Source organism: Cajanus cajan, chromosome 1 (genome assembly GCF_000230855.2).
Source record: "Cajanus cajan strain Asha chromosome 1, NIPB_CcT2T_4, whole genome shotgun sequence".
In the NCBI taxonomy this organism is placed as follows: Eukaryota; Viridiplantae; Streptophyta; class Magnoliopsida; order Fabales; family Fabaceae; genus Cajanus; species Cajanus cajan.
In genome coordinates this window covers 24,521,871-24,536,424 of record NC_138517.1, presented here as the reverse complement: position 1 = coordinate 24,536,424, position 14,554 = coordinate 24,521,871, and the positions used below count along the sequence as shown (strand labels likewise).

At 31.3% G+C, this 14,554-nt stretch overlaps 1 protein-coding gene across 6 annotated transcripts; it reads right to left on the bottom strand.

Annotated features, from left to right (window-relative positions):
- Nucleotides 1–1,415: 1,415 nt before the first annotated feature.
- LOC109817367 (sterol 3-beta-glucosyltransferase UGT80B1) lies at nucleotides 1,416–14,303 on the bottom strand. 6 transcript variants are annotated; one of them, XM_083076988.1, is made up of 16 exons: nucleotides 13,938–14,303; nucleotides 13,347–13,581; nucleotides 11,978–12,049; nucleotides 11,744–11,892; nucleotides 11,005–11,241; nucleotides 9,843–9,954; nucleotides 8,306–8,476; nucleotides 7,209–7,272; nucleotides 6,017–6,074; nucleotides 5,728–5,905; nucleotides 5,020–5,150; nucleotides 4,391–4,493; nucleotides 3,325–3,401; nucleotides 3,011–3,058; nucleotides 2,667–2,816; nucleotides 1,416–1,969 (listed from the first exon to the last, which is right to left on the bottom strand). In XM_083076988.1, exons 2-16 carry the CDS (start codon nucleotides 13,561–13,563, stop codon nucleotides 1,754–1,756), a joined length of 1,983 nt encoding a protein of 660 aa, XP_082933114.1. In that variant the 5' UTR covers nucleotides 13,564–13,581; nucleotides 13,938–14,303; the 3' UTR covers nucleotides 1,416–1,753. The 6 variants fall into 6 exon arrangements, with proteins under 6 accessions (XP_082933114.1, XP_082933119.1, XP_020238188.1 ...); XM_083076993.1 differs by having other exon boundaries at nucleotides 11,987–12,049; XM_020382599.3 differs by lacking the exon at nucleotides 11,978–12,049 and having other exon boundaries at nucleotides 13,938–14,300.
- Nucleotides 14,304–14,554: the final 251 nt, after the last annotated feature.

Below are 14,554 nucleotides of genomic sequence, written 5' to 3'. Positions count from 1 at the left end.
AATAATCTAAAATTTAACTTTTTAATTAAATATGCTTTAATAACAGTATTGACCTATTTTTTTTTTTTAAAAAAAAAGTCAAGCCTAATGTCGACAAGTTCATAATTGATTGGGAACAAATACATTCTTGAAATTATGTATTTTTTATTTTTGCATTAATCATATATTATTAGGTAATATTCCATTTGGTTCTATTAGGTAATATTGTAAAAAAGAGAAGTTGATGTACTTCTTTAATAGTTTTAAAACTTGGTTCAAATCGGCAGATTCAACTAAGATAAGAATCGGTTTATTTGTTTCTCTTTTTTAATAGCGGGATATTTTAAAAAAAAAAAAATACAAAAATAATCGCAAGGAAGATTAACCTAAATTTTCATATTTTTAATATTATAATTATATTTTTATTCCTTTAATATTATAATTTTGTGTTCTTTAAGATTTTAATTAAGTAATTTTAGTCCCTCAACTCAAGTATCATAATTGTGTAATTTAATCTCTAAATTTTATTTAAACAAATTTAGTTTATCAATAATTATAATTATACAATTTTAGTCTTTTAACTATCACAATAATATAATTTTTGACCTATTTAAATCACATATTCTTCCTATTCTTATTCAATAAACTATTTTTCTTTTATTTTTAATGTTTGTTTTGACTTATCGCCCATTGCACAATCTCATAAATTTAATTAAGGTTGAAGAATAAAAATTCTTTTTGAAACTACAATATAGAGAATAACGTTTATTATTAACAATAAGATGTTTTATTACTCAACATTTTAAACATCTAATCTTAATGCGAATTACTTAACAAATTTTATCAAGAAATTAAGATTTTCTTTATGAAACTTAGAATTTCTCACTTAAGTAATTAAAATTAAAATATTTCCGTCAATTGCTGAATTAGCTTTAATAATTTCTAAAATTGAAAAATAATTGGAAAAAACACATGTAAAAAAAAGTTAATAAAATTAATCACTTCTTTATTTTAAACTATTAATTGTTTTTTCAATCTTTTTATTATTCTAAATCCTTAAAAAAATGTTTTTTATCTTTATTACATTTTTCAAATAAATCTATCTTTTTTTCTAATTAAATTAATTAATGATTACACAAGCCCTTGAAAATTCAATACAGTAACTTCTTTCATTTTACTACTTGGGATAATTAATTATTGTTCACTTCTTGGTTATTAGCCTTAAAAAAAATTAACACAGCGAGATATATCTCACTTCACATCGATATAACAAAGTTGTGAAGAAAACTCGCACAAACCATAAAACATCCAAACATATCAAGATCATTATCAAACACGTAATATGATATATAATATAGTGCATCCTAGACCTCTATCTCATATGCAGATGGCAAGTTCTAATTAAATTTCCATTGTTATACAAGACAAAAAAAAAATCAAATAATAAGAGAAAACCTCTCACTCGTTAAGTTAGAAATGCCACTTAAGAAACCCAATTCTTTTCATAACAAGTGTCCTCAACTCAACCTATCTTACAAGATAACAGAAGTAGAACTCCTGTACAAACGGATTTGGGGAGTGGGAAAGCATAACTTCAATATTACTATCACATCAAGCCCTCACAAAAGAGACTTTGACTGAAATGAATGAAATATTAAGCAAAACTATGTGCTACAATTACTTAAAAAGGGAAAGCTCCTATAAAATGTAGTTATTTAATGAATAAAAGAAGGAAAAAATAATATATGTAAAGCAAAAAAAGAAAAGAAAGAAACTATACACCCCCACAAGGTAAACTGCACCACTTTGCTAGGTGGAGAAAAAACCATTGCAAAGGATTTGCATGATCCTCCACCACTGGAGATGGAGGTGGAACTGGTAGTGGTAGGGGTAGTTCAGGAGGTAGATGGCGGTGAAATGCATCAACTGCAGCAGTAACACCATCTTCGTTCTCAATCAATTTAGCAATTTCCATGGCTCGTGATTTTACCTGAAGATATATATCTCATTACTATAACTTTGTAAACCACAAGTACTACTACATCATAGTTAAAAATATCCAAAGCCAGGGAAAAGTGAAACAAAAGACATGTTATTTCATTGTCCGTGCTTCCTCAATTAAATTGCATAAGTTTCACTAATAAACGCCTTTTCTAGCTTGCTTCAATTCATAAAAAAAATAATAAATTTAAAGACTTTTGATATATTTTTTTGGTTGGTATAACGGTATAATTCCCTCTACCAGATTAGTCCATTTTAGAGATAAAGTGGTACTTCCAATTTCAACTTGATCCTTAATTAAGAAATACAAGTACTAAATCACTTGTTTTAATAACTTTTTTTGATAATGAATTTTGATTTATGCTTACATTGAACAAAACATGAAAACATAAATTGTATATGCTTACATTGCAGTTTGCATGGGCACCAAACTTCTTCACACATTCTAGAGAAGTAAGTATTGGTAGATTGGATAAAACGAGGGTTACATTTTTTTTTTCCAAATATATCATAAATTATCAAGTTCCAAAATTACATCAGAGGAAGAACATCAATTGAACAGGCGCATTAATGCAAGTTAGGAGTGCATTTCATTTGGCAATGATTTTTTTCCTTATTTAAATTCGAAGCCTATTAACATATTTTGGGATTAGTAGGGATGGATATTGCATAGAATTAGTAGTTACCTCTAGCCGGAGCATGAATTTTATGGCATCGGATAAACTCTCAAGACTGAGCTGAGATATTGGAATTGGAGCTGGTCCCAGCCCTTTCTGATATATTCTATCTCCCCAAAAGAACTGATCTCCAAAGAATGGAACGATGGTTGTTGGACACTGAGTTATGATATTCACATTGCAAAAAAAAAAAAAAAAAATGAGAAAAAGAAAGATGTACTACTGTTTTTCTTTTCTTTTTTTTAATAATGAACAATGATGCTATTAAAATAAAATCCTGAGAGATTAATAAAGATCCTTCAATTAATGAAAAGAAAAACATTTCTTATGACACTATAGGAAAAGAACATTACCCCAGCCTTTAGTCCTGTAGCCGTTGTTCCAGCACCACCATGATGCACCTGCATTTTTAAATTTTGTGCCAAAATATACCGAGTCAATTTATTTTGTAACCAGATATGTAAGTGCATACATATTCCACATCAACCTCCCCCTTCTTTCTCTCAACTTTCAGTGGCAAGAACTTTTCACACCTAACCAGGTTGTTGTTATCAAGAATTATAGCCAAAGGACTAAACTATAAATCAAAGGAAATCTCTCTAGGACAGTCGAAACAATTTTCTTTCTTTTGAAAATAATCCACAAGAGAATAAAAATTGGAACTGACCAAAGCAGAACATTGAGGAAACAGCCAGTCATGAGGGCATTCCTCTAGCAGGAAAACATTGTCAGGAACTTCTGCCACTGCATAATGGAAAACATAATACAAGTGAAACTAATAATTATCTAAAAGTAATATAACATCATATGTAATGGACACCTTTATCAATTCTCACCAAGACTATCAAGAGTGTAGAAAATTAAACAACATTGTTATCATTCACACTGGATATTTATTATCAACAGCAAAAGGATGGACAGTATTAAAGAAAAAAGTTTACAACCTAGTAAGTGGTAATGATATGGAAGATTTGGCAATGTCTTGGATGTACACAAGATATTAATCTATGTATTAAAAAAATTTAATTTAACAATTAACAATTGAATTGTTGAAATTTGATGTAGAATGAGTTATTGAGTGAAATAAGTCTACCAAGATTTAGTCTTAAAATAAGTGGATCCCTCCCTATGTGTGTGTGTGTGTGTGTATATATATATATTTGAGCTGTCTTTGTGGAATATTAATAAGTTCTAAAACATTCAATTTCTATATGCTTTAGCCTATAGGTGTTAATTTCTTTCCTTGTTTCTTATAAATTAAAATTATTACTTTAGGTAGAAGCAATTTTTTTACAAGTATTATTATGTTTCTCTGTCTTTCTAAAAGTAAAGAAGAATCCTTATTAATTTGTATAATCACATGTCATGTTAAAGGTCAATAGGTCATCCTTAAGAGAACTTTTAAATTCAAAAGAATATAAAAGTCCAGCATAGCAGAATGAAAAAATCAAACAAACAACTATGTAGTGCAAATACATATATATATATACACACACAAACTCACAAAAACGCGGATGAACTACAACTATCAAAATAAAGGAAAGTAAATGGATAGATAAGAGGAAACCTTATCTAAAGTATTGAACATAATGCATTACAGCCATTCATTGACACCAACATACAAGCGAATAACAACATCAAACCAACAATAAATATAAGATATTTATAAATAATGATTATTTGGAATAAAGGAAACAAATGGTGACAAAATGAAATTGAAGGAAACTACTTACAGTTCCCTAGATTTCCCCAGCCCTTGTCAATAATTCCCCGTTGTTTTGTATCCTTTAGTGCCTCCATTATGATATCAGTAGTTCTTTTAGGATCATCAAGAGGCTAACAATGTGAAACACAGTATTTTCATTAGAGAACTCCAAAATTTCATTATAAAAAATTGATAACGGTATAAAGGCATAAAATGTAAAATTTTCTAGCTTTAGTGTATCCCTCAAACTGTAAATTGAGGCAAGATAAATAATACCGATTCTATTGTATAAATGCAAATCACTCTTATATTAATATGTCAAGTCGGCCAGTACACTGATCATGTCCAAATTTGAGAAGTGAAATTAAACATGTGCTGCAATGTATACATGCAACAGATAAATACACTCTTGTTTATATTTAGGCGCCAGCTAGGTCTTGAAGGAAAACATAACCTATAAATTTTTTCATGCAAAATCAAATCAATTGCTTTATTTTTTTGAAGAAAGATCTGAGTTCCCAAGGATATAGAAAGTATTAAAAACCAATCAGTGGTAGTAATGTTATAAAAATCCAAAACACAAAAAGATTAAAATTGCAGAAAATGCCCGCCAATTTGTTTATACAAAATGAATCACTTCAAGTGAAATTATCATACCATACTCCCAAAACCAAAATATATAGGTTTTGATCCTTTCTGAATCCATCGGACAAAATCTTCCTGTGGTTGATACTTTGATCCAAGGTCCAAAAAGCAATAACCAACAACGTCAACTAAAGGACCCCAGTCTGCAAAATTTTTAAATGCCATTAGTGCTGGTAGCACGCTCAAGACAGAAAGTAAAACACATCTACTAATCATCTCAAGACAGGCATTATGTAAAAATAATGATATTATGTAAAAATTCTGCGATATAAACACACCATAGCAGACCTCCCTTCACAAGTTGCCTATGGCAACTGGAAAACAAAATCTGCCATGGCACCACCATTTAACAACAATGCAATAGAAATTATGTACTACACTCAACATCCTAATATGATCTAGACATAGTGGAACCCAATTTGAAGCACAGTTAGATTGTCCTCAGCTCCTTGATAATACTTTACATAATACGAAAAATAAAATTATCCAATTATTTAATTACAACAGATGACTTTATATATCCACAATTCAAATTATCTATCTCAGACTAAAAGCAACTACCAAGTCAGTAGTTACTCTGGGACTGAGGCTACTCATGATTGTAACAACTAATGAATTTATCTCATACTTCAATAACTTAAACAACAAAAGATTATTCATTTAAAAAGTACAAAAAGGACAACATCAAATTATGCAACTGTATTGCATCCTTGTCCATACCACTTGGTTTTGGAACAACATGGGAACTCCACATATAGCCAGTCGGTAAATGAGATATTGATCCATGGTACATACTGAAGTATGCAACAGGAGCAAGCTTCAATTTTCTTTTCCGGAAGTCATTGATAATTCCTCGTATCCCCCACCATATCAACAGATCCACAATTATATATGACAGCTGGATGCAGCAAGAACATATTGAAACAGGTTTACTGGCAAACTAGTCCAGCAACTTATTCACAAATAATTGAATTCAGATTGCAGAAAATAGTTTCAGCAAAGGACGTACCCAATAACCAGCACTTTGAGGAACACGTGCCAAAGGGTGTGGGAACTCATATGTTGGCCTGCCTATTGAAAAAAAATAAACGTAAGAATCTACTACCTCAAAAAAGAATTTAGAAAGAACTATAAAATTGGCCAGAAAGTCTATTCTTTTTTTTTTATCTTAAGATGCAATTGAACATAATTTTTCTTCTTAATTGGAAGATTTAAAAGTCTGATTTAATAAACCATAAAATAATTTAGGATATATTTTGTTAAATATATGTTTTTATTATATGTAAACATGCAAAGATTCCATTGCTAGAAAATAGGATTGTTTTCATTCTTTCTATCCTTAATTACCTCCTATCATGATTATAAATAAAGATCAGATGTAAGGGTATCACACACATTCATTAAAAACCCTATTCTTTATTTTTATAATTTTTCATCCACTATCAATGTAAAAGTTTTTTAGCATCAAGTCATGCATGCCATGTCACTGGAAGAGTTTTACTATGATAATTAACTCCTTGAAAAGCCGACCTTTTCTTAATAATTGAATACATGATTAAATGATAGAGTAAAATAACTTTACACTGAGATTATATCAAAATTAAACCCTCATCTAGTCACAAAATTGGAGGCAGTTTAATAAAGAGAAGGATGGAACTTGAGAGGTTCAATCCCTCTTGCTCACGTGATCCTTTCTCCTTCCTTTGAACTTTCAAAACTGAAGGATCACTTGGGAGATGGCCAACAGGCCAAGTGTCTCTCTGATGTGTATTCTCAATGACTGGTATGTTAATAATGCCCGGACCCTCAAATATTTGCAAAATTAAAGATAGAGAGGATTGCCATTTTTTATCCACTTCTATCTCCTTTGTTCTATGCATCAAAGCAAAGCTACATCATTTCAAGGATCCATTTTGTGATCCTATAAAGATAATGCACTTTCCTTGACAATTGGATAATGGATTAATGGGTAATTATTTGATATGAAAATGTTGCAGTTATCTAAATATTTAAAATTAAAACACCATCATTCCTTCTTTTAGTTATTACAAGATATCTGTACTGTTTTAAATTTTAATATTTCAAGTAAAAAACCAGGAAGTACTCTTATATCTTTTTATGAAACAAATCTCTGTTTTTCATATTTAAAGTGACCTAATGTTAAAATTTATGCTTAAAGGTTATAAACAATTTAAACTCACGTCCAAGGCATTGTGAAGAAGATGTGAAGGGGCACCCCAAGGGCTTCGGCAACGTGTGTATGTCCTGCAAGCCAGAACAAAAGATTAATTATCTACACCAGACCAATTTTCCATAAAATAAAAGAAAAGAAAAAAAGAGTTTACGAAATAAACAAACAAGCATACTTTTGTAAAATGAAAAGCATCTTTTCTAGGGGAAAAAAGACGGTGCAATTCAATAACTCTTGTATTTGAGAAATAACGTATAGAAAAAAGTATCATCATTATTCATGCTTTTAATATGAATGCCCTTAAATTTTATACTTTAATCTAAGCGGTCATTTTTTGGGCTCCAAGTCTTATGAAGCAAAGGATCAACACCAAACACTTTAGGTTAATATTAATTGGAGTACGATACATAAGTAAAGGATATTAGGAAAATATAAAACAAAAAATGAAAGAAAAATCAGACCAACTACAGATTGACTTTCACATTTCTCCTATTACCCTTTTCTCTAATTTATTATAAACACTACTCTTTATTTATTTCCATTTATCTCTAACATGCATTGCATTATGAAGCATGAGAAGATATAACAGCAATATTTTTCCAGCTTTAGTTCATAAGTTATCAATCAGTTTGGTGCCAGAATGATCACTTGAAAGACTCTATTTTTTTCTTTATTTTATACATTAGTTAAGCTCATGATTAAATGAAATAAAAGCCAAAGCCCAAATTAAGGTTTATAAACACTGGAAATTTACTTGTGTACTTATGCAAGATGCTAATGCACTTCAATCAGCTATACCAACATGCAAACATGAGGGTCAATAATTTAAAATTAATGAATAATGACATAAATATGGCATGCCATGAATATTGTTTTGTTTTATCATTAAGTAAACCTAAGTTCAATTACACATAAAAAAGAGTAGTGTCAAAAGTCAAGTCAAATGACGGAACCTTCAAATGTCATACTTGCAAAGCAAACAATACAACTATCATGTCACACTAAAAGAAAAATAGCAATTAAACCAAAAGATAAATGAATAGTAATCAAGGTATGAACTGAAGATATACATGATGCAATAATCTTCTCTAAGTTCTAACCACTCACCACATGCAGTAGGATTGGCAATAATAGCTTGAGCTCTAAAAGGAACACCAGTTTCCAAATCAGGTGCTATGCATGCTGGAAGAAGAGAATCAACAATAGCCTTCAGCTGCTTTCTTTGGATAGATATTTCGGTTGGACCAGATGGGATTATACCTTTATTCCTCACCATATCTATGATAGAAATAACTCAATTAGCCTATGTCAAGGACCAACTCTCCTAAAAGCTTAAACCATTATGCAAAAACTTATGATTGATTTGTATCTAAGATGACCCCACATGTGAAAGCCCTTTGGGCTTAAAGCATGAACAATGCATATGCCCACTCTATCATATGTTGACATTCAACTTTTTATCAGAATGAAAGTGGCAAGGACTGAAAACTTCTCAATTAGTCATAAAGGCACTAATACTAAATCAAGGACCAAGTATTTCAAAAACCTAAGCTCTCAAACCAAGGCTCATGATCGGCTTCATATTTAACATTTAGTAAATATATACAATGAGCAGAAAGAAGAGGCATAACATGTCGAGTGTTTGGCAATTGGCAGTGATCAAATTTCATGAGGAAAAGCTTTTTAAATGAAAAAAGCTCTTGGATGGCAATGGCATGAATTTTAGAATATAATGTTTGATTATTTTAGCAAAAGAAACAGCCTTTTAATCATAAGGAAAAGTTTGAAGCTTATGACTAAATGCGGTCAAACTATTTTCTGGCTAACTTCTACATTTCCATTTTATCACCAATAATTTAATTATTTTAAATACCATTACAAAATACAAATAACTTCATAGCAATTTTACTATGAGAAAGTGATTCTTTTAGACAATTCAAACAAAACAGATTCTCTTAAAATCACTTTTCACGTCACATCCAAACATAAAACTTATTTTTAATAATGACCTTATATGTTGCGTCTAATCCAACTGATCACAACTTTATTTCATTCAGCATGCTTCAAAATAATGTGACTGAGCTAAATACCAAAAGAGTGTCAAAACTAGAAATATCACACTGTGAGCACTAGCTTGCTAAACATGGCTTCCATGATCTTGTAAATCTTTAGCTATTGGACAATGATGGAAAAAGAAATAAAAATGCTTTTGATAATTTCAAAATATCTTACAACTAGACATTAAAGAATTCACTTACTACGAGGATTAATTGAATTACATGAGAAGAGATTATAAGATTCAATAATTACAAAGCAATTAGTTATTTAAAATGCCTGACCACTACTTGAAATCCTTGCTCCATGAATCTGGTTTAGATTCATGTGCAATTCTAGGCCAGCATAAATATATTTAACCAATATACAATATTGAAATTAATCCTTAATGCTCAAGAGTTTATTTATGCACCAAGAAGATACCAGTGCATTCTAGCATACTTTCTAAATACCAAGTTGAACAGGTGAACGGTGAACCAAAGATAAGTATTAAGGAGCTAAAAAAAGGTCTAGGCATGTTAAGAACAAAGTACAGATTGAGATGAGAATTATTAGATATTAATGGAAATATTAAAAAGGAACCTCTTACATCGTGCCAAAGCACGAGGATCACCACCCAACGGATAGAAATCAACACCAGCAGACTTTACAAACACGTCAAAATCAGTATGAGTTGCCAGCCTAACATGATGACCATGCTCCTGCAGAAAAAGTGAATTCAGGAAAGCTAATGGTTTTGATACAGAATTCATTAACAGTAGTTTGGAAATCATGATTTTGCATTCTCTCAAATAAGATCAGTAGCACAACTCTCATAACAGCAATTAGGAAAATATACAAGTTGCATCACAACAATGTGAATATGAATATAACTGAATTAAATAATTGCTTATGCCGTGACTTTTGGTTATAGTAGTAGAGCTACTGACATTTCATTGAAAGTAACAGACAGAAGACAAGTTAAGATAAATATTAATATTAATAACTAAATGTACCCGTCAAAGGCATGCACAAAACAAATGCAACTAAAAAAGGACACAAGATCAGAGAAAAAGCTTCAAATGAATGTGAGAACATGATGTATAAGTTAATAAAGCTCATAGGATGGAAGGTAACAATCAAGTTATCAAGAGGCAATGAAAAAGTTTGGAATTCAACGCTGTTGAATGAAAATATTCAATACCTTTGACCATATTTTATCTTAGATTATCCTTTAGGATTAGTTTTCCTATTTCTAAGAATTGGTACCATAATTTTATTTCATTATTTGTTTCAAATTTAGTTAGGTTTATGAATATTATAAAATAAGGGCTAGGGCTTTAAGTTTTGTGAAAAACATATCATCACACTTCTATAAATCACATCAAACGAAGTCAATATCAATCTCACTTTTATTTGTTTCTGTTCTCTGCATCAATACCTAAAACATAATTTCAACAAATGCCATTGATCTCTTAAGACTGATATGTTGTTTAAGTGTTTATATACAAAAATAATTATAGACAACCAGAAACAGTGGCAACAGATTTTATCATTGAATGGGGAAGAAATAATGATCTCGCACAAAAGTCAAAATACATCCATGTTGGATGGAGGACAACATTTTTTTATTAGGTAGAAGGAATTAATTCACAGCGAATACAATATCATGATATCAGAAACATTCAATAAGCAATAACAAAAGTCACAATTATTTGACATTTTTGTTCCCTTGTGCACTAGGATGAATAGGATGGAAATGTTCAAAATACCTGAAGCTTTTTTGCTATGGCCAGGAAAGGTTGTACATCACCTCTAGTTCCAACCACAAGTATGGCAATTTGTAACCAGGGAGCTGATTTTTTTGATTCAGACATAAGAGTTCCACTTACAGTTGACTCTTCAAATGATTGGAACTCCAACAATTCTGATGCAAGAGGTGCATCTTTTTCTAGATTTACTTCAATAGTCCCATCATTTTGTATCTTCGCTAGGTTAATCAGCTTTTGCTGAGAAACAAGATAAAAGTGTTGAGTTGTGACCATTCAGGAGAATTTGACAACTCTAATAAATAAATCACAAACACAGAAATGTCAAGAAGAAAGCTATATAATAAAGGCCTTCAGACATAGAAAAACTCTTAATGCTTTAATAGTTCAATTTGGGTAGGAAAGGAAAACAAGCTGAGCACATTATACATTTACTGATGAGAAAATTGAAGTATTAATATGAAGACACTATTTAATTGAATTTCAAATATTTGGATACTAAACCACTGGAGAGACATCTTTCCCAAATAAAAAGTTAAAAAAATGTAAACAAAATGTTAGAGCCATCACCTTTGTATAAATCATTAAAATATATAAAATGTAAACAATCAAGCGTCCAGATTTGCATTGCTCAAACAATATTAAACAGGATATACAAACATACAAAAAACATAATATGAGTATAACTTACTCAAATTGGAAAGAAATAACAACAACATAACAAGATATAACGTTTGTCTACCTTCTCAGACTCTGATAGCCTGTCCCATATTAGGTCTTGCCTTGGAGAACCCCATTTCTCCATCATTGATCTAGAAAACATAGTCGCATAGTCAGCAACAAGCAGGTTCCTCTCAGTTCCATCAGGCTCTGGGATGAAATGGTCCAAACCTTCAAGAGCAAATTTCAACATTATACCAAGAAACACCAAATTAAATTTTCAAAAGAAACAATAGTCCAAAGGGATGATACCAACAGCATATACCCATGGTAGGAGGCAGACATGCACAACAACAAAAAACAAGCCTTATCCCACTTGGAGGGTCAGCTACAGGAATCAGTCAATGCCATTGGGAAATATCAAAAACCACAATTCTTTTTTAAAGGTAATAAAAGCTTTTGAGATTGAAAGTAACAAAATCAAAACATAGCATTTAAATTTGTGAATGTCAAATATAAAGGAAACAGACACTTTATAGACCTGAAAATTCCTCTTTTGGACAAGGCATTTTACATAAGCAAAGTAAATTAGAGTCCATGACGCAACAACAATGATAAATGAATAAAGGCATTTGACTAGGGGATTTCATTTTCAATTCATAAAGCAATTTCAAAATCTTGGCATTAATCCTATAGACCTTCTTTAAAATCCTTTCCCCTCCACTTTTCCATGCGTGCCCCTTTCCCTTTCATCACACACTACTCCATTTTCAAGTCATCATTTTCTCCCTTGTCACAGAGAAATTAATGAGGATGTTACACACATACAATAGGAATGGCTAAAATGGAGAAAGGAAACAAACAAGGTTTTTTTGTGATTGCGAAGTACCTACCACACTCGAAAGCAAGTTTTATTATACTATCATATGTCCGGCTATACTCTATTACAGTGAATGTTGGACTTTAAAGGGACAAGAGAAAAAGGTGGGAGTAGAAGAAATGAAAATGTTATGATGAATGTGTGTCAAAATAAGAGTACAGGATATGAAAAAATTGTTTACAAGAAGATATTGGTGTAGCACTGATTGAGGAAAAGATGACAAAAAATCATTTAAGGTAGCTTAGACACATACAAAGAAGGCAACTAGAAGCACCGGTGAGGAGAGTAGATTGCATGGTTTGTTGTTCTGTAAAAAGGTTGAGATCAAGAAGGACATTGGGGAAAAATTTCATGGTAAATGATATCTTGAAAAATTTTGCCTTAGATTGAGTTGAATGGCATCATGTGATCCATGCAGTCAATCTCACGAAGTAAGATAAGGCTTTTTGTTGTTGTTAGGTAAATTCCTCAGCTAATATTGTGGCTCTGCTACTGTAATCTCCACAAATTTGCACATTAAACAGACCAATATAGGTAGAATAACACGTACAAAGCTAGAAAAACTTTTCTGTTGTGATATCAGAGTCTACCGTCAATATATGTAGAGTTTGCCAACCATACTCGGGCAAAAGAGTTAGTTCGGCTGAAAACAACCTAAGAGGCTGACATGGACAGAAAACACCTTTATTAACCTAATTTACAACAAATCTAATTCCTATTTCACAACCATCAACTGCCTAATAGGATTAGATAAAAGAATAGGAGTAATAAAAGAATCTTTAACTTAAAGTTGATGAGCACTAACCTACTCCAGGTGCAGAATTAACTTCTGATGATTTCTGCTCCAAATTTTCCTTCCAATCATCTTCCTTCTTAGAAGAAGCTGATTCAGGCCGTTCATCTTGAGATATATTTCCAACTGTCACTAGCACATCATCGCCCATTTGACTAAGATCTTTCCTTGGTTTGCAATCAAAACCTTCTAATGATTCTTTGGGGTTTGGACAAATATTCAATCCCATTACAGGCCATCCAAGAATCTGTATTTTCAAATTCTCAGTAAATCTATAACTAAGCCAAGCCCAAACACAATAACCAAACCCAACAAACCAAAATTGTAGCACCCTCTGAACACACCCAAATTCACCACATAAAAAAATAGCAATCAAACTCTGATAAACTCAAAAGGACTTGAACCGGTTTCTCCTTTTAACTTTTCACAAACACATGGCAAGTGGGCCTAGAAGACCAAAATATCGCTTAATAATTGAAAGTTCTTGTAAAGTGCTTAGGTAAGCATTTAAAGTTCCAGTAAAAACGGACTTGGCCAGCTAGCACAACACAACCCACCAGTCATTTAAGCACAAAGAAGATTTGGTAAGCTTAAAGTTCAAACCTTTTTGGAACTCTAGCTCAACCCAGTTGAAGTATAAGCTACAGTTCTCATTGAGTAGTGGAAAGTGCCCAGAAAAGTTTCACAGCACAAAAAGGGAATTGAAACACTAAGGAATCACAATCACGTTTGTTCACCCTTCACACCAATCATGCCATTGCCACAGTTTCAAGTTCAATAGAAAATTGAACAACAAGTAGAAAAAAATTAAAATGAAAAGGAAGATTGAAAAGGTTTCTCTGGTTTGAGGTAGTTGTTGTTTAGGAGAAGGAAGTTGATTCGTTCAGTGTTTGACACATAACAACGAATTTAGACAACGAAATTCCATGGAATCCGAGCGAGAGTTGTCCCATTTATGAAAGTGGTCATTTTATATTCGCGGAATAGAATAGAAAATATCTAAGAAAAGGAAAAAGAAAGGAAGAAAAAGTTGTTAACCACATTTATTATCTTTAGAAGAATGCCGACACACTCTTTTTTACATGCTTTTGGTTTTTTAGTCTCAAAATTTTTCCGTAAACAAAATAATTTATTTCAATCACTAAAATGTTAACTATAGAAAAAAGTTAAGTATTAAAAGTAAAAATTGATACAAAATATAAAGACTTTTTTTTATTATG